Source organism: Lepidochelys olivacea, assembly GCF_965140295.1.
Source record: "Lepidochelys olivacea isolate rLepOli2 genome assembly, chromosome: 2".
Taxonomy (NCBI): Eukaryota; Metazoa; Chordata; order Testudines; family Cheloniidae; genus Lepidochelys; species Lepidochelys olivacea.
The window spans coordinates 220,744,204-220,765,090 of record NC_140412.1 but is presented as its reverse complement, the minus strand read 5'-3'; the positions used below and the strand labels follow the sequence as shown (position 1 = coordinate 220,765,090).

General features: G+C 42.3%; 1 protein-coding gene across 4 annotated transcripts in view; it reads left to right on the top strand.

The window, feature by feature from the left end:
- GLCCI1 (glucocorticoid induced 1) overlaps positions 1 to 18,790 on the top strand; it is a 103,512-nt gene extending 84,722 nt beyond the window's left edge. For 2 of the 4 annotated variants that reach the window (XM_084618318.1, XM_084618317.1), the window contains exons 7-8: positions 14,666 to 14,786; positions 15,911 to 18,790. In XM_084618318.1, the coding sequence (XP_084474444.1) occupies positions 14,666 to 14,786; positions 15,911 to 16,259 (470 nt within the window). In that variant the 3' untranslated portion in view covers positions 16,260 to 18,790. The remainder of the gene's footprint in view (positions 1 to 14,665; positions 14,787 to 15,910) is intronic. The other 2 variants (XM_084618320.1, XM_084618319.1) reach the window with 1 other exon arrangement.
- Positions 18,791 to 20,887: the final 2,097 nt, after the last annotated feature.

Sequence of the window (20,887 nt, the reverse complement as noted above, 5' to 3'; positions counted from 1 at the left end):
GCTCCGGACAGCAAGGACCCTCAAACAGGGTGGAACCCCCAGTGGGGGCTGCCAGGTCATTGGCCTTTCTAGACTCATTGGGCCTATCAACGGCGCCAAGGGGCCCCATCCAGGGCGAGCTGCTTGGTGCAGCAGTCCCCTTCCCCGCACCGATGGCACTGGAAGCTACGGTATCCAGGCCTCCAGCATCTCCCCAGGATAAACCGGAGAGACCAGCATCGAGGTCTCCTGCCTCAGCCCGAGCCGGAGGCCCTTCCCATGGAAGAAGGGGAGTGGGAGGACCAGCCAGAGTGGGGTGAGCAGCTGCTAACCTCCTCATCGTCTCCAGATGAGGCAGTGGCAGGAACAGCGGTGTCCAGCCCTCCACCCATTAGACCACAGAGCCCACCAGGAGCTACTACATGGGGTTGCCCAGTACTTGGGGTTGCAGGCCGAGGAGACAGTTGAGCAGGAGGACCCCATCTTGGACATTTTGAGCCCCGAAGGTCCATCTAGACTAGTGCTCCCGCTCATTAAGACCATCCAATCGAATTATAAGACTATATGGCAGACCCCTGCCTCCAGCGCTCCAAAGGTCAAAGGTGTGGAGTGCAAGTACTTTGCCCCGTCAAAGGGCTACGAATTCTTGTTCTGCCACCCAAGTCCGTGCTCCCTGGTGGTCTCTGTGGTGAACGAAAGGGAGCGCCATGGACAACAGGCCCCGGCACCTATGGCCAAGGAGGCAAAATGTCTGGACCTTTTTGTCAGAAAAGTGTACTTGTCAGGGGGCCTTCAGTTGAGGATCACTAACCAGCAGGCCATCCTCAACAGGCATAATTTTAACTCCTGGGCAGCGGTGGGGAAGCTTAAGGACAGCCTGCTGCAAGGTTCCCAACAGGAGTTTATGGCCCTGGTGGACGAGGGCAAGGCAGTCACTAAGACCTCTCTCCAGGCCTCCCTGGATTCAGCAGTTGCGGTGGCCAGAACAATTGTGTCAGGGGTGGTCATGAGGCTCGATGTGGCTGCAGGAGTCAGGCCTGCCGTCTGAGGTCTAGAGTATGCTTCAGGACCTCCCCTTTGAAGGGTCCAGGCTCTTTTCGGACCAGACAGATGCGAGGCTGCATAGCCTCAAGGACTTGAGGGCTACACGTAAGTCACTGGGTATGCACGCCCCGGTGACGCAGAGGAAGCCTTTTAAGCCTCAGCCTCCCCCTCAGCGCCAGTACCAGCCTCGTCCATAGGTATGAACCTTACCGTAGGCGAGGCAGGGATAACGGGCGATGGCGCAATAACAACAACAATAATGCGCCGGGTCAGAACCACGGTCAGCACAAATCCCAGCCAGGCACTAAGCCAGGCTTTTGAAGGTGCGCTTCAGGACTGCATACCAGACCAGTCACCGGATCTGTCCCCTTGTTTCCTGAACCGCCTGGCCCGTTTCTCCCGTGCATGGTCCAGCATTACATTGGGACCTTACGTTGGGTCTTACACACAGTATGGAATGGGTACTCGCTGCAATTCTCTTCCTTCCTTCCTTCCCTCCCTCCCTCCCACCCCCCTTCCCCATCCCTCTTCAGGGACCCCTCTCATGAGCATCTCCTAGAGAACAAGGTTCGCTCGTTGCTGGGGGCAGTAGAGGCGGTGCCGCACGGCCTAAGGGGGAAAGGTTTCTTCTCCTGGTACTTCCTCATCCCCAAGGCCAAAGAGGACCTTCATCCCATTTTAGACCTGCGTGGGGTCAACAAGTTCCTGGTCAAGGCCCAGTTCCGCTTGATCTCTCTGGGCACCATCATCCCTTCCCTGGATCTGGGAGGCTGGTACGCTCCCCTCGACATGAAGGACATGTACTTTCATATCGCCATCCACCCAACACATTGGCGGTTCCTGCACTTCACCGTGGGCCAAGGACATTACCAGTTTGTGGTTCTCCCGTTCAGTCTATCTGCGGCCCCACGAGTGTTCACGAAATGCATGGCAGTGGTGGCGACCTTCTTACAGAGGCAGAGAGTCCGGGTTTACCCGTATCTCGACGACTGGTTCCTGACGGGTCGATCCAAAGCAGAAGTGTGGGGCCATGTGGAGGTGACCCTGAGAGTGTTCCGCGAGCTGGGACTCCTGATCAACGTCCCCAAGTCCACTCTCAAGCCCATGCAGAATGTGGAATTCATAGGGGCAGTCCTGGACGCAGATCAGGCCAGGGCAAGCCTTCCAGTATCTCAATTCTGGGCTATCCAGCAAGCGGTGGCCTCCCTGCGGCTGCTGGGCCACATAGCAGCATGCACGCGTGTGGTCAGGCATGCCAGACTGAGACTCAGGGCTCTGCAGGCGTGGTTCGCTCAGGTGTATCGCCCAGGCAGGGACCCCCCCCCGGACTTGGTAGTGACAGCCCCAAGGAGCATGCTGGACTCCCTGCTGTGGACGCTCAGAGTGGACATCGTGCTTTCGCTCTTCTGCAGGTGGGGGTTTCCCCGGGTAGACCTGTTTGCCACCAGGGCCAACACCTAGTGCCTGCGGTTCTGCTCGTTACAGGGCCACAGTCCAGGCTCAGTCGCAGACGTGTTTGCGATCCCGTGGGAAGGGGGCTTGATTTATGCTTTTCCCCCGCTCCCCATGGTACACAAGGTCCTGCTCAAGGTACGCAGAGACAGGGTGGCAGTGGTCCTCATCGCCCTGGCATGGCCCTGCCATCACTGGTACACAACGCTCCTAGAGCTGTTGGTGGAGGCTCTGGTAGTCCTGCCCCTACATCAGGACCTCATCATGCAGGACGGCGGGCAGCTTCTCCACCCCGACCTGCAATCACTACACTTGATGGTGTGGAAGTTCTGTGGCTAAACGCCTTGGAGAGCCAGTGCTCCCTTCCTGTGCAGCAGATTCTGCTTGGCAGTAGGAAGCCCTCTACCAGGGCTACTTATATGGCCAAGTGGAAAAGGTTCTCGTGTTGGTGTGAGCTCCAATGGGTGTGGCCGTGCCAGGCCCCGGTGCAAGCCATACTCGAGTACCCCCTGCACCTCAAGCAGCAGGGGCTGGCCCTGTCCTCACTCAAAGTGCACCTGGCAGCCATCTTTGCCTTCCATCCGGGGTTTTTGGGGGGCTCATTGTTTTGCCACCCAGTGGTGGGACGGTTCCTTAAAGGATTGGAGAGGATGTTTCTGTACTCACGCCCCGCAGTCCCTCCTTGGAACCTTAACTTTGTCCTCTCTAAGCTCATGGGGTCCCCGTTCGAGTCCCTCACTACCTTCTGCCGCCTCCACCTTTCCATGAAGGTGGCATTTCTGGTGGCCATTACCTCGGCCAGAAGGGTGTCTGAGCTGAGGGCTCTCATCTCTGAGCCACTGTACACAGTGTTTCACAAGGATAAGGTGCAGCTCTGACCACACCCCAGGTTCCTCCCTAAGGTGGTCTCGCAATTCCATTTGGGCCAGGACATTTGTCTGCTGGTGTTTTTTCCAAACATGTCCCCATATGAACCCAAGTCACCGCAGCCTACACACCCTGGATGTCTGTCGAGCGCTGGCGTTCTATTTGGAGCGCACCAAGCCCTTTTGTAAATCCGCGCAGCTGTTCGTGGCCATAGCCGAGAGGATGAAAGGCCTCCCGGTGTCGGCGCAGCGGATCTCATCTTGGATAACAAGCTGCATCCGAGCATGCTATGAGCTCGCAGGTGTTCCGGCCCCAGCAGTCACAGCCCACTCGACCAGGGCACAAGCAACTTCCACGGCACAGGTCCCTGGCACAGGTCCCAATCCAGGAGATCTGCAGAGCAGCCACCTGGTCCTAGGTGCACACCTTCATGACCCACTATGCGGTCAACCAGCAAGCCAGAGGGGACGCAGCGGTTGGCAGAGCGGTCCTCCAATCAGTTGTTCCAGGACTCCTAATCCTCCTCCAGAGGTAAGCTTGTGATTCACCTAATGTGGAATGGACGTGAACAAGCCCTCGAAGAAAAAACGGTTACTTACCTTCTCGTAACTGTTGTTCTTCGAGATGTGTTGTTCACGTCCATTCCACCACCCACCCTCCTACCCGTCTGTCGGAGTCACCGGCAAGAAGGAACCGGAGGGGGTTGGGCGGCAGGGGTATATCTGCACGGCGCAGTGGCGCCACTCAGGGGCCCCGCCAGCCCAGCGGGAGCCACTAAGGGAAAAAGTTTCCGACACTCGTGCACGCAACGTGTGCACACCTAATGTGGAATGGACGTGAACAACACATCTCGAAGAACAACAGTTATGAGAAAGTAAGTAACCGTTTTTTAACTCAAGAAAATGTCAGTTTGAGAACAGTTTCCCTTACAGCATTAACAAATTTAGGCTTCTGTCTAAACATTGATTTTTAGTGAGATAACTAACATGTTTACAGTTGGCACCTTAGAGACTAACCAATTTATTTGAGCATAAGCTTTCGTGAGCTACAGCTCACTTCATCGGATGCATACTGTGGAAAGTATAGAAGATCTTTTTTATACACACAAAGCATGAAAAAATAGGTGTTTACCACTACAAAAGGTTTTCTCTCCCCCAACCTCACTCTCCTGCTGGTAATAGCTTATCTAAAGTGATCACTCTCCTTACAATGTGTATGATGATCAAGTTGGGCCATTTCCAGCACAAATCCAGGGATTAACGAGAACGTCTGAGGAGGGGAGAGGGGGTAGGAAAAAACAAGGGGAAATAGGTTACCTTGCATAATGACGTAGCCACTCCCAGTCTCTATTCAAGCCTAAGTTAATTGTATCCAATTTGCAAATGAATTCCAGTTCAACTGGAAGGTGCTGAAGGTGACGGCTAGTGGCGTTCTGTTATTTTCTTTGTTAGGCCTGTCCTGTAGTAGGTGACCTCTGGGAACTTTGTGACTTTGTCCTTACCCATAACTATTTTACATTTGGGGACAATGTATACCTTCAAATCAGCGGCACTGCTATGGGTACCTGCATGGCCCCACAGTATGCCAACATTTTTATGGCTGACTTAGAACAACGCTTCCTCAGCTCTCGTCCCCTAACGCCCATACTCTACTTGCGCTATATTGGTGACATCTTCATCATCTGGACCCATGGAAAAGAAGCCCTTGAGGAATTCCACCATGATTTCAACAGTTTCCATCCCACCATCAATCTCAGCCTGGTCCAGTCCACACAAGAGATCCACTTCCTGGACACTACAGTGCTAATAAACGATGGTCACATAAACACCATCCTATACCGGAAACCTACTGACCGCTGTTCCTACCTACATGCCTCCAGTTTTCACCCTGACCACACCATACGATCCATTGTCTACAGCCAAACTCTGCGATACAACCGCATTTGCTCCAACCCCTCAGACAGAGACAAACACCTACAAGATCTCTATCAAGCATTCTTACAACTACAATACCCACCTGCGGAAGTGAAGAAACAGATTGATAGAGCCAGAAGAGTTCCCAGAAGTCACCTACTACAGGACAGGCCTAACAAAAAAAATAACAGAACGCCACTAGCCGTCACCTTCAGCCCCCAACTAAAACCCCTCCAACGCATTATTAAGGATCTACAACCTATCCTGAAGGATGACCCAACACTCTCACAAATCTTGGGAGACAGGCCAGTCCTTGCCTACAGACAGCCCCCCAACCTGAAGCAAATACTCACCAACAACCACATACCACACAACAGAACCACTAACCCAGGAACCTATCCTTGCAACAAAGCCCGTTGCCAACTGTGTCCACATATCTATTCAGGGGACACCATCACAGGGCCTAATAACATCAGTCACACTATCAGAGGCTCGTTCACCTGCACATCCACCAAAGTGATATACGCCATCATGTGCCAGCAATGCCCCCCTGCCATGTACGTTGGTCAAACTGGACAGTCTCTACGTAAAAGAATAAATGGACACAAATCAGATGTCAAGAATTATAACATTCATAAACCAGTCGGAGAACACTTCAATCTCTCTGGTCACGCGATTACAGACATGAAAGTTGCGATATTACCACAAAAAAACTTCAAAACCAGACTCCAGCAAGAGACTGTTGAATTGGAATTCATTTGCAAATTGGATACAATTAACTTAGGCTTGAATAGAGACTGGGAGTGGCTAAGTCATTATGCAAGGTAACCTATTTCCCCTTGTTTTTTCCTACCCCCCCTCACCTCCTCAGACGTTCTTGTTAAACCCTGGATTTGTGCTAGAAATGGCCCAATTTGATTATCATACACATTGTAAGGAGAGTGATCACTTTAGATAAGCTATTACCAGCAGGAGAGTGGGGTGGAGGGAGAGAAAACCTTTTGTAGTGGTAAAAACCTATTTTTTCATGCTTTGTGTGTATAAAAAGATCTTCTGTACTGTCCACAGTATGCATCCGATGAAGTGAGCTGTAGCTCACGAAAGCTTATGCTCAAATAAATTGGTTAGTCTCTAAGGTCACAAGTACCCCTTTTCTTTTTGCGAATACAGACTAATACGGCTGTTACTCTGAAACATGTTTACAGTTAAGCACGTGCATAAAAGTTTGTAGAATTACTAAAAATGTCTAAATTGCTCTGATGTGTATGTGTTTGGAAGAATCATCAACTAGCCTAAGAGCTTTAGCACGAGGTCTGTGTCACAAGAGACCTGTTTAAGAGCAACTTTGGGTGTCACTCCTGGGATGAAGTTTTAGCATTTTCACAAATCTAATATGTGGATTTTGGGCAATACTGTTTGCCAATTGAATGGCTCAATGGCTTCTGGGTTACTAATTGAAGTCTAAGTGGGCTAAAGAGACAGACTACATTGTTGGTGGGAGGACAGCATGTGTCTGTGAAAGGGTCAAGCAATGGATTCTACTGAGATAATTTGTATTCAAATTTCTGAATTTCTGAATGTCTTAGTTACAAAAAGAAAATGAGTTTTTACTTAAGATTTTGGAATTGATTCACTAGTGTGCTAAATACAGCACGATGCTGAGTGGTGCAGTTAAGGTTTTACACTCTTTCCTATGTATATTCTCTGCTGATTTTTTTAATACACCTTTTAGTATTGTATAATCTGGATAGAATAAAAGTCTTTTTATGGGGAATACGGACTGTTCTTGGTCCTGAAGAATGTTACCTGTCTGTCTTTAATTCAGGAAGAAGGGGAATTAATTGTAGAATTCTAGATGTTTATCATCTAGAAAAGATCAGACTCACATAAGTCTTGATACAGTGTGGGAGTTGGCCTGACTCCAAAATCAGCAGAGACCAGGAGGGCAAAAATAGATAACCCTTTTCAGTTTATCTGCAAGTTCTGTGTTGCTTTGTCCAGGTCAAATCACTAAATAGACTGCCACCATCAAAAACATTCACAGTTTAAGAAAATTAGTCAACTCAAAACACATACACTAAAAAGCAAAGAAATTGATTCCGTTTTTAGTTAGGAATGCACAAATCTAAACTTGACAACAAGTGAAATGAATATAAACATTCTAAAGGAAAATCTTTTATTTGTGTGGAAGTATAATACAATGGGTGGGATTTTTTAAAAATATTTTTAAGAATGTGGACTTTTAAGCTTTTTGTTTTAAAGTTATATTTCTTGGATATCTTCTGGTTAGAAAATGAAGACTAGAACTGAAGTATTTTGTTTCAAATTTGAATTGCTTTTCACATGGCAGGTCTTCTATTCTTTGAGGAAGTTGACAGTTACTTAGTTTTGCTACTGAGTTTCAAAAGTAGCAGTGGCATTTGCTCTGTACGTGGATCTTAGGCCTGGCTGTAATACTAGGTTTTTATTGTCAGCCTTATTGTATGTGAACGTAGCATCAGTGACAAACATGCTAGTTTGTAAAGTTATAAAGTCAGTAATATTTGTATTATACCGGGCATGCGGATATGACAAAATAGCTTAATTATCATTCTGAAAATAATAAGACAAAGGTTTTATATTTAATCAATATGAAAATTAAGCTTCCTCTCTTTGCCACACTCTACTTTTGACATTCTTACATGAGGACATGTAAACAAGAAAAACAACTGTAGCATGTGTTGGGAAACCTAAGCAGTTAGCGCTGATTTAGAAGTGATACTGTAGCCAGAAATAGGCCTTTGACCCTCAGTTCAGTATAGTAGTGTGGGAATAGGACTGCTTCAGGAAGAAAGGGATATCTGTTCTGGATAGAAGCATCAGACTAAATTGATTAAAATTAGCTGCTTCTTTCCCTTCCCCACCACCAAAAAAAGTTAAATCACAGCACAACCAAGGCTATGGGGGTTTTTTTAAGTAAATTTATAGCCAGTTTCTGTAGACATCATTTAGTAACTGTGGCATTGCTAATTAACAGCATTAATTGTTGACTCTAGAAAAAATGGATGCAGTGACTTTCACCATTTCAGATTCAAGGGTTCTTACGTGATATTAAAATTCAACTGTCTGATGAACAACGTATGTCCTTCTTTGCAGTCAGACATTTTAAGATTTGAAAAGCTTGCTACTACATGCAAACAAAATGTAGGTATTTTAAATCCCAGATGATGTATTCTGTTTCTTCCCTGATTTGGGCCTCATTTTCCCTTCCAGTTAAAAAACTTAATTATATTTTTCAATAATAAATCAAAACAGCATTAAACTGCTCATGAATGTTTTTCTGAGTCGAAAATGAAAGTTAATAGTTAATTGAGCCACATGAGCAGTAAGGGGAGCCAACCCGCTGTCCAGACACAGCACGGATTTACATTTCTAAAGCATCTTTTCTTTCTTGTGTAAAGCTGTGCTTTGGCCACAGGCCCTCATTTGCTGCTCTTTGAACCAGATCAGCTGTTTAGATTACATTTCTATAAGTATCTACTTAATCTAATGAATTTTTCAACAGAAAATGAAAGTTAACTCTGGTGAGGGGAACCATAACAGTTTCTGCAGTGGGAAGGTGATTCTGAACAACATTGGTGAGAGCATGTGAGGAGAAAATTTCATTACATTAAGGCTACCAACTCTACAACGTTTGCATTATTGGGATGCAGATCTGTGACACTGATGTGACTCTAGTGCACCTAGAATTAACTTTTGAGACCCTGTCTTCTGGAGGAATACTTGAGCTCTCTAAACCTATCCTGTTAAAATTGTAATGTAGAATGTGGTTTCTCATTGGGGAGTCAACCAGTCGAAGAGTTGGTTAAAGTTTTTTTTTGTATGTAGATTACCTCCATAATGGTCCCTTGCCTAGCAATCTAGCATAGTAACTCTTAAATTACTAAATACTTGATATGCTGCAGTTCCTCTAGGATTTATTTTAGCAACATTTGTGTTAGAATCATAGAATATCAAGGTTGGAAGGGAAGGGACCTCAAGAGGTCATCTAGTCCAACCCCCTGCTCAAAGCAGGACCAATCCCCAATTTTTGCCCCAGATCCCTAAATGGCCCCCTCAAGGATTGAACTCACAACCCTGGGTTTAGCAGGCCAATGCTCAACCACTGAGCTATTCCCCACCCCCCTTGAGAAGAGTTTCGGAGAAGAGTAATACTGAGGTAATTCTAGTCTCATGGAGAGAGGAGAAGAAAAGGTAATGATGAGTACGCAGAAAGTAGGACAGGATAATTTTATACCTGGGGCAGGAGAGGTAAATTAGACAAAAACAATCCTAATGTATAAACAGCCTGCTTTAAAATATATTTTATATCGGGGAAAATACCTTTACAATGTATTACCTTTTCTTGAATGATTTAGTGATAAGTATTCACTTTTAAGTACTACTTGTAGGCCGCAGAATGGTGCTGTAAACTGGGTGCCCCAAGCAACATGCTGATAGAGGTGCCATCTTTTCAGTGAAACATAAAAATGAACTCCTGTGCATTTACTAAAAGTCCCATTGCATTTTCACAAAGACAATGTCCTGGCTAAATTCCAGTTTGAGTAACTATATTCTGTCCACCTGGATTCTATATTCTGCACCCAAGGTTTCCATTTTCTGTTGTATTCTGATAAACCACCTGGGCTAAATCTTTTTAGTGTTCTGTACATTATTACTTAGTTTGTATATTCCATCCCAATATTAGCTGCACTTCAGTGATGGCTGTTCAAAGGACTCCTTTATATATGGAGCTGTACCTTCAATCCTGTCTTGGCCAAAACTCCCATTTAGTTTTGGCTAAATAAGGACTGCAGGATCTGGCTCATGGTTTGTAAAGTTTTTATAAAGTGCATGGAGAGACTAGAAGCAGAAAGGCACTTTTCTGTATAAATAGAGAATGCCATTTGTTTTTTAATTGGAAAGGCTTTTTTAATCTATCAAAACAAAGAGTAATCCTGAGGGTCATTTGCAGAGTTTCTCTTTTCCTTTTGTTTTTTTTTTTTTGTTTTTCATTTGTCCATCTGCCACTCAAAATTTGCAGGTTATCTCTTACATCTGTCCCTTTTGTGTAAGTACTGTCACAGGACAGTATTGTAGTTGCTGAAACATATCTAGAGATTAAAAAACATTTCGTTACATATGTGATCTGTGTGTGGTTATTAGTGAAAATAATCATATTGTTTAATAGTATACGATTTAACTAAATTTGGCAAACATTTTCTAAAGCATAAAACAGCATTCAAAATATCCAAATTTTAAGTTTACAGTTGTATAACTTGGAACTCCTGCCAGACAAAATTGTTTGCCAAGGCAATCTTCATTGTAGTAATACTGAAAAAACTGGACTTAAATGTTACATCTTACTGTTTCCTATTAATCTTCTATCACTGCCACCTTAATGAAATGTGATTCATTCATTTACTAAAATTGTAAGCTTTTAACTGCCAACACTGCAGGTTCAGCCCAATACATCAAAAAATTAAGCAGTGTTCACCATTCTTCATGTAACTTCATCAGCAGTAAGTCTTCTAGTTTTGGAATTGTAACTGACAGTGTTGTTGATACTGTTCCAAGGAGAGCAGAATGGAGCTTGCTCTTTTGTGACATAGTTGGCTTTGCAGCACTGACAATATTAAAAACTAGTGTCAATAAACTAAGCGTATGTGACTCAAAACATGGGAAAGAAACAAAAATACATCTAAACCATATTTTGCAGCAGCAAAATCAGTGTTGACAACTAACAGTCGTGTGAAAAATGGAGGGGAAATATGATTGAAACTTTATCAACCACCATGCAAGCTTTTTAGTGGTGGTTAAACATTTTAGAAATTTCAAAAAGTTATCAGTGTTACACATGCTTGATGATACAAAGGCAGAGCAGCCATTCAGAGTAGCTAAGAAGTGACATTAGGAATCTGGAACCTTGAGCTGGTTAAGATCCGATACAGAGGTACAGTATGCTTGTTTTGTTGATGTATGCTTGTAGAGTACACCCCATTAGCTGGTGAATGGAGATAAAATAATGACTTCTTTGAAGGAAAGCATGCATCCCTGCCTCCCAAAGGGGTGGAGTTTGGGAAGAAATATTTGCAGGATTATTAAAATACACATTACTTATTTTTTTTAATATTAGAATTACAGTTGATGTTTCTGAACTTACTACTACTTCAGTAAAAACTTTACCATACGAGATTCTGGAACTACTGAAGACCAGTTTAAGAAACTGTAAAGACTGTCCTTCCTGCTTTAAATAATGGTATAATTACAGGCTTGTGATTTTTGTTTCCACAGCCCTGAAAAGAAACCTTTTAAGGTTTTATGAAATGAAGCACAAAGCATATACTGTGTGATTCACTTCATAAGCAAATGTATTCTTCAGACGTCAAAATCACATATTCTGTCCAAAATGAAAGGCTTGCTATTCTGTAAGTAACACACATACACCGCCCCATTCCCCCCCCCACACACACCCATTAGCTTGTGAATCATCCCTCTACTTTGTATCTGCCCTTAAATTGGTAAAAGTATATTAATATCTACTTACTTACTTACTTTGTCCTATAACAGTTTCAAGCAAACAAATCCAAACATGCTAAAAACTTGATCAGTGGATGAGCTGGCTAAACAGGATTGTAGATCTTCTTAAAATTGACAAAATTCTGAATTCAGCTGTTATCTCTTAGGGTTATGTCTACAGTTTTCCATTGATTGGTGCAGTGAACAGTAATAGTCTCATTTCCAAACAGATTTTAGGTGGAAACCTGGATCTTCAATTTTAAATGCTAGAGAAATGAACACGGGATTATATTCGATCACCCACATTTCAGTCTATTCTTCCTGTTCTGAGTTCAACATATGACCTTTATATATGGGGTCAGCCATGTTAGCAAAGTAGTGGATAGATTCTAAAAGGATCTTGACGCTGTCAACTTGACAAATCATACTGCTGTTTGGAAGCTTGTTACTTGTCTTGTTACAGGTAACACCTAATATCCTGTAACTAAGAGGTCCATTCTGACTGTTGAGGGAGAAACAGTGAAACAGGCTGTGCAGAAGTACTGTTAAGAAAGTAAACAAACTGGAGGGGAAAAAAAGTCCTCAAATCAGTTGCAGTACTGTTCAAAGGAAGTGTGGCTAAGTTGGTAGTGTCCCTTAAAAATGAAATAGTGATTTATCAAAACACCTAACATTTAAATTCAGTATCTTATATTTATGAGCAATGATTATATCGGAACTTTTGCAGACTCTTTTGTGGGTTCTCAAAGTGGACTTAAAATGGATTCACTGAGTCTCTGCATGGGATATGGGGAGTCTGTGCTAGTGGATCACAGTGCAAGATTGTGGCCTCAGTTAGTAGATTTTTCCTTGGTGTTTCTGCTGGCCTTTCATACAATAGGGGAAAATAAAACATTCAAAAATAGGAAAATGTGTATGTGAACCCACAGAAATTGTCTGGGGAGCTCAGGTACAGAAATGGAAATTACTCTTAGGATGGGATTCGCAAGGAGGATTTCGGTGCCCTTCAGCCTATCGAAATTCAAAACCTTGAGGTAGGTGCCCAGGCTGTCTGTACAATGTGTGAGGAGAACAAGATGCCATAAAAGGGGAATTACAAAGGCCAGTGTGCTGAGTGGGGAGCTGCCTAAACAAGCCAGTGGGAACTGCTGAAGAGAAGGGTCTGGCGTACGCTCTTCCCCTCCCAGGAGGTTAGGTGCCTATCTCTGGGCCAGAGGAAAGCATCTTTTTCCACTTGGGATTCACAGCCATGAACCCTCTCCTGGAGTTCAGTGCCAAAGCCAGGTTAATGTTTTGTCTTCAAAATTGGTTGTGGTGGGGCCCGGGCCCCCTTATAGCCTTTAGTCCAGTGGTTAGGCCACTCAGCCAAGACATCAGAGACTTACATTCTTCCTTATCTGTAGCAGGGACTTGATCTTGAATCTCTCACCTCCCAGGTGAGTCTCCTAATCACTTTTGAATCCCATCCTTAACTGAATCCCAACCTTCTTTGAAACTGATTAAATTTCAAGTTGACATTGTCTCTTTAACCACAAGGTTCCATTTTCATGATGAACCGGGATAGGGAATGTTAGCTCTGCCTCCCACTCTACCAGTATCACAAAGACTACTTAACAGCAGGGTGGATGTCACCCCAAGAAATTCCTCAAATTCCAGTGGGAAATATATTCACATATTCATATTTAAAACATTTTAATTTCTCAGTGAAATAAAAGCTTCTTATGCTAAATCAGTGGTTCTCAAACTTTTGTACTGGTGACCCCTTTCACATAGCAAGCCTCTGAGTGCGACCCCCCCCCCTTATGAATTAAAAACACTTTTTAATATATTTAACACCATTCTAAATGCTCGAGGCAAAGCAGGGTTTGGGGTGGAGGCTAACAGCTCGTGACTTCACACACACCCCCCGAGGGGTCCCGACCCCCAGTTTGAGAACCCCTGCACTAAATGTTGTTAAACAGCCAAGATGAGAAAAATAGGTAATTTTCTTTTTAATCGGACAACATGAACCCTTTGAGTTCCCTCCAAATATTAAACATCATCCTGTTGCACCTATCAGACTATTTCAATATGAGTCTTTACTTTCTGACAGATCAGAGAGACAGAAAAACCTGCTCAGTATCTCAGGTATATCAGCTCTATATGGTTCTACTGTTCACTTTTATAACAGGAACAGTAAAACTGTGAAGAAAATAAGAGGTTCAAAAAACACCCATATCAGACAGTTGGTGCTTAGAAGGAAGAATACAAAGAATGTTAAAAGTTTTACTTCATTATAGGTCCTTAATCTGGCTGCATAATTTAGCTTTTATGCAGGCGAGGTTGGAGGGAGGAATCAGTATTACAAACCTGTTTCATTTTCTTTAACTCCTGTGCTACTCAGGAGGCTATTGAGGGCAACGTTTCTGCTAAGGACTATAGGTTTTTAATAACGTATATGCTTTATATATTCATTTTCAATTACCATGTTTATGCAATGAGAAGGCATACAGAACTCCACATTATCATAACCACTGTAATTCTTCGGCATGTGCTATACATATTATCCTGTTCATTTACATTTTTCGAAATACATAATAAAGAACTTATTTGTTTCCAGGATTACAGGTCTGCTTTATTCAATCTGCAGTGTTCTGGATAAAAATATCCTCCTATTATGTGCTGTTGTATGGTAGATTACTGCTGCACTGAATCTTTTATTCAGAAGAAATATGCGATACAAAGGTGTTAGAAATAGTCTGCAATAAAGGAAACATTGTGGTAGAGGCGAACTGGCATTAGAGGCTAAATTGTGAAAAAGACAGCTTGTTTGGAAATCAAATTTAATGAAAGCACTCTCAATCACTAGTAATATAACTGCTTTAAATTTTCAGACAGTGGGAGTAGCTCACCGTTGCCCAAGTATGCCTCATCTCCCAAACCAAACAACAGCTACATGTTCAAACGAGAGCCCCCAGAGGGATGTGAGCGAGTGAAGGTCTTTGAGGAAATGTCGTAAGTAATGCCTTTTATATCAGCTGGTATCTGCAAAGCAGTAAACCTTTTTACTGAACCTATTCAATTGCAGATGAATAAACTACTCCAGCTGATGAGTTTTGCAGGAGCAAACTGTTCTTAGAGGGTTTGAACAGGCAAAAAGTTCAAGTGTTCATGTTGGCTTGAAGGTGAATGGAGTATTTTATGCTTGAACTTTTTAATGTGTTTATAAAATGCAAACAAGAAAAGCGAAGCAAAGAAAACATGAAATACTTAATTTTAAAACAATATGTCCAGCATTTATAAATCCCTTTTCTTTATAACGCTGTCAGTTTGGGTTCATTTTATAAAATGTTCATGGCTTAAAAGAAAACGCTGGGAGCAGGCAGTTTTTGTCAGTCCATATTGAGCTATATTTTGACATATGTAAAACATACACATATATACACACAATGAAAGGGAATGTGTATAAAGTAAATACAGACGTAGCAAAGTTACGATAGAGGGTTTGCCTAGTAATTTTGAGGTACCTCTGTGTGCTATTGTGCAAGAGACCAGAATTTAAACTCTTGGCCTTCATCTTTTTTTCCGTAGACCAGCACTACTGTGGCTATGCTGTTGGTTGCATACATAGCTCCTGTGGATGGAAGGAGCCAGGAGGGCATGTTCTGCTCTAGTAGCATTCCCTGCTGGCTAAGGAGCTGTGGTGTTGGATTCTGGAGGAAGGCTCCAAACCAATATATGAAGATGAGGAAAGGAGAATTTTAACTTACGGAGTTTCTCCAAAAAGGGATTTAATACTCCTAAATATATGCTGCTGTTTCAATAGTTTTGTCAAACTAAAATGTCTAAGTTCATCATTATAAACTATCATAGTTTTCCATGTGCATACATACTGTAGATTTTATTGCTGAAAACTGCATGTTGTCCAATGGTATCTAGTCACTTTTGTTATAAATACTATTTTAATGCTGTGGATCAAACAGTCAACTGACTATCAATATGGAAGATGTTTGCCCCTTTATGTCCAATTAACTCCATTCCTTGTCATTCACATATTAGCAATTTGTAGAACTACAAAATCTATTCACATAGTAAACTTTTTCAGTTTGTCAGGTGTATAATAATTTGTCTCGTTGTAGGTCTCGTCAGCCTGTCTCAGCCCCGCTCTTTTCATGCCCTGACAAAAACAAAGTTAATTTCATCCCAACCGGATCAGCTTTCTGTCCTGTAAAACTTCTGGGTCCCCTACTACCTGCTTCTGACCTGACTCTCAAGAACTCTCCAAACTCTGGTCAAAGCACAGCTTTGAGCACTCTGACTGTTGAGCAACTTTCATCTCGGGTCTCCTTCTCATCTCTGTCAGATGACACCAGCACAATGGACTCTACAGAGGTCTCAGAACAACAGCCATCCCAACAGCAACAGCCGCTTTTGCAGGAACTTCAGATTGAAGAACTCTCCTCTCCTCAGAGCTATGTGATAATCTAGACCAAGGTGGAGCAGGCCTCTGACCTGAAACAAGGACTGGGGAGTCTATACTAATACATCTGCATGGAGTGGCAACCTTTTCAGAACAAAACAAAATACTTATCAGCATCTTAAAAATATCTCAACACTGTTCTTGGCAGGGACAGAACTCATATTCAGCATTTTTTTGTGAAAAAGCAGTAATGCTTGCAAAAAACGTGTATCATTAAGCATTTAAGTGGAGACTATGCATTTCATAGTATGACCAGATTAGTACTGTGTCCTGTGTTCTGTTTCAAATTCTACAGTATAAATAAGCTCTGTATCAAAAAAGTTGCCTGTCTGAATAGAAAATGTCTTGCTGTGTTGTGTCCTATGGAAAATACTGTACTTCAGGATTATGTTTACAATTGATCCAGGTGTTTATGTTTCTAACTTCTGTAATACATACAATGCAAAAAAAAAAAAATGGCCACAACAGTTGCACAGTGCCCGCCCTATGGCCTAGCTTCAGGTACTTCTCTCGAAGTCTAAACTCAGGTAACTTGGAATGTATATCATATTGGGATATAAATATTTTACAGCTAAAAAGCTAAAGAGGGAACATCACTCTTTTGCCTTTCCTTATTTTATGCATTAATATTTCCTCATTACATTCCACTTTCTTGGAATAAGTGCATTCAAATCCAGGAGAATGATGACCCTGGACATGGGTGAACATGAGGAGAACCAGCAAACCGGTGATGTACAACATCACTTTGTCATGTGGTTACAAGTAAAACAACTGTTGCATTTACTGTCATTTCAGTATATGTAAAATGTGGCATTTAAAGGTTTCAGGTGTTGCTCAGTTAATGACTGTTATGCTGTTGCAAATAAAGTGTTCAGTACTAGGCTGTACATAAGAAACATTCCACGTTTTGTGTGAAACAATTTTAAAAGACAAGAATGTTTTTGTTTAATTTCAGAAAATTCATTCAGGTTTCACAAGGGTTGGTGGGGATTTCCTCTCATGTTTATGTTGGCAGTTAAGGATGTTAAGGCAGTTAAGCTACTGTTACCATCTAAGAGTCGAATTAATGTTTAGTTTCTCTTTTGGAAATGTTCATTCATTTGCTGGTTGGAAATTAGGTTTCTCAGATTTTATCAAGCAACACGAGCAGCATTCTGTTTGCATAGTGAATAATTCTGCTTTTGGACTAAAATCCAAAAAGAGCAAGTGGATGTTTTAAAGGAGAGAAGCAATAGTTTGCCTAATCAGAGCTTCTCATAGTACCCTAATTTACTTAAATTACTACTGTATAAAGTTTTTGCAGTTAAAATGTGGGTAAGAAACCCTAGTAAAATAGTTTTGGGCTTGCAGGCGGGTCATCTTCTCAAAAACAGTACATAGCAAGAACTGTTTCCTAATATTCTTACTGTGCTGGAACTGCAAAAGCATTGCTTTCAAAGATAATTTCCTGTGATACAAAGAGGAGCCCAGAGGCAGAATAAACTTGATGTTCTTGCTCCATTGGTTTTAGCTCAGTGGAATTAGGTTTATGTTGTCTGCTCCGAAGAGAATGTGGTTTACCTTTTCCCAGGAATTGGAGAGTAGCCACCTGCAGCTACTGCAGCATTTAAATTCATGCCATTGCTTTTTTTTTTTTCTTTTGATGAGGAATTGTGGGAAAAGACTAAGATAGCACCACCAATAACTACTGACAAAATTGGAAAAAAATATCCTGCACTTGTGTATTCTTTTGAGAGAAAGAAGCCCAGTTCCCTTCTGAACGTTTTTTTTTTAGTGTTGTGTTACGAGGTGTAAACCTGCAGCCTGTAAAACAGTCAGTGTTCTGACTGTAGGATGGAGCTGCAAAGAGAGTGTAAGGGGGGAGGTCTGTTTATTTTTACCATTTTTGCATGAAGAACCTTTTTGAAGCCCTCACACAGCAACAGCCATCTTGAACCTTACTAATCTCAGGCCTTGGTGAAAACACTATATATTTTGTAGATTGAAGTTAAAGGGAAAAAAATAACCTGTTCTGTGATGTAAGTGCAAATTTGTTCTAATGTTTTACATCTTAGATTAACATTGCAATATGGTGACCTTTCTATGCGCTGGTTGTGTTCAAATATGAATCTGTAGTTTCAGTTGTTGGTGTTAGGATTCCAGAAAGATTTTTTTAAAAAGTGATTTTTAGATCCATGATGAACTCTGATGTACTATATTTACAGTGACATTACATGCTCATTTAATTTTCCATGAGAAACTAAATATTAATTGTTGCACATTTGTTCTTAGCGTATTTGAAGGTTTTGAGCCAAATGTGTTAAAGTTAATGCTTTGCCATGTAAATTTCCCAGCAGTTGTTGATCTCAAATGTATTCTACATCCAGCTGTAGAAATTTGTCAAATATTGTTTAAAGTTTTGTACATAGCTGTACTGTTATTTCTAGCCACTGTGCTGAACAGTATTCGAGTTATCACACAATATTGCTTTGCACAAGGAAATGTGTGGCTTTTGTTTTGTATTTTTTTTCAGTATAGAAGTTCCTGTGTCTTATTTAAATAAAGTTATTAGTAAAAAAATTTAAGGACACAATAGTAGTGGTTCATGTATTTGGCTTGGAAACGATATGTGAAACACTATAAAATTAAGTTATTTAGTATTATTCCAAGTATTTCTATAATAAAAATCATCCACACTGAGGGAGTAGCCTATCTCTACCACTGGTGTTTCAACCTGTTATGGTTCTAATTGACACGGAAGTAATCTCATACATATTGGTTTTGCTCCACATTTACAAAGCAACTAAAAATACTAGTTAATTTCTGCAAATTGTAGTGAAATATTTTTTTAAAAATCAGTTAAATAGTATTAGAAACACCCTGCTTATCCACTGCCAAGTTTACAATATGCACAATGTTCAGACTTATCTATTCATATTTATGAAAGCTATTTAGATGTTTCATAGGACAAGAAGAGCCTTTAAAAAGGGATGTGCTATAAACTTACTGATATAAAGCCACCAGCAACTGGATAATCTTGGTTTCATGCCATTTTGTTGGCATCATTTTTTTATTTGAAAAAGAACTCTTTCCATATACAACTTGAGTATATAAGCACAAATCCTCAAAAGTTCACTGTTTACTAAACTGCCATAGGAATAAGAAAATAGCAAATCATTTTGAGAAATTATTAACTGGAGAACTAAATGAATATTTAATTAAAAATACTTTCTCATTAAGTGGTAAATTAGATTTTTCAACTTGAAAAGTTTTAAAATCCTCAACCATGTGCTAAGTATGTTAATTGAAATTCATAATGGCTGAAGGTGTAGAAATCCCATGCTACTATGGAACATCTATATCTGCAAGAGCTTCAATACTGCATTTGGATCAGACACATCTGTTTCTACAGCAGCTGCTTAAGAGCAGATCTGTACAGCCAAAAAGCTTCTGATGCAGAACTCTGGAACCCCCAAACGAGACTTTCCCTAAGTAATGTAGCTTCCTAACTCCTTTCTGTTTGCTGATAGTCCCTGTTGCAAATCAAGAAGAGTGCAGATTCAAACCTAGTTGTGCCCAGCAACCAGGCTCTTGGATATTGTAACCCAGTGGAGTCCCCAGCCCCCAGCTGGCTGCTTAGGCTGCTTACACAAAGTAGAGGGAGATTTAGCTACCTAAAAATGGCATCCATACAAGCGACCATACTGAGTGAGTTGCCACCTAAGATAGCCATGAGGAAATGCTGGGGAGAGGAGCCTAAGCCATTTTTTGCACAAAAAAACCCGTGTGTAGGTGGATAGGGAATGGGCCTTGCGAGGAGGAAGAGGATGACTTTGAGTAGTTCCAGTTGTGTATTCCACTCGGCTGTGTGTGCGCCCAATGACCGAAACAGGAGAACTTTGTTTTAGCAGTACCTGTGGGAGCAGGTGGTAAAAATGTTTTGTGTGGTAAAATAGCACAAGGTAAAGCATCACAGTCTGACTCGGCTTTTGTTGTATATAGTTTAGATAGGTATCCTGGGTGATGACATCACCAGGGTTTAAACATTTTCCATCATATGGGGGGGTGGGGGGGGCTGTTCCCCATAATGATCCCACATGTGCCTGGGAGAAGGGCACATAAACAAATAGCCTCCATCTGCAAATTGTTCAGCTTACATTTGAAACAGTACCTCTTTGAGCAGTCCTTGAGGCCTACTTTGGCAGTGGGGACCTCCAGACATCATTAGGCCTCCCAGAGGGCATCTCAATAGCACAGACTGTTGTTCGGCCAGATTCAGATTCTTTCCCAAGGAAGAAAAGACTTTTCTCCTTCCTTTGGTCCTCCTGGAAAGAGATCTCATAAAACGGACTGACCCATTCCAGTGCTAGGAGAGATTCCACTTCACCTTCTAAGAGGAGTGCAGACCAGCACCATGATTCATCCAGTACACGAGAAAGAGCAGGGCAATCTACCTGCTGTCTGATACCACGAGGCAAGAGCAGGTGGACTCTATCATTGACTCCAATACTGCCTGTGGAGCATCTGTTGAGTCCACTATTGGCACCATCAGTATTGTCACAGACTGTTTCTAAGCTTGTGGTGTATCGGGCAGCTTTGGACTTGTCAGTTATGACTCTCCTTTGATTCAAAAGCATTCAGCTGTGGTGGCTTCATC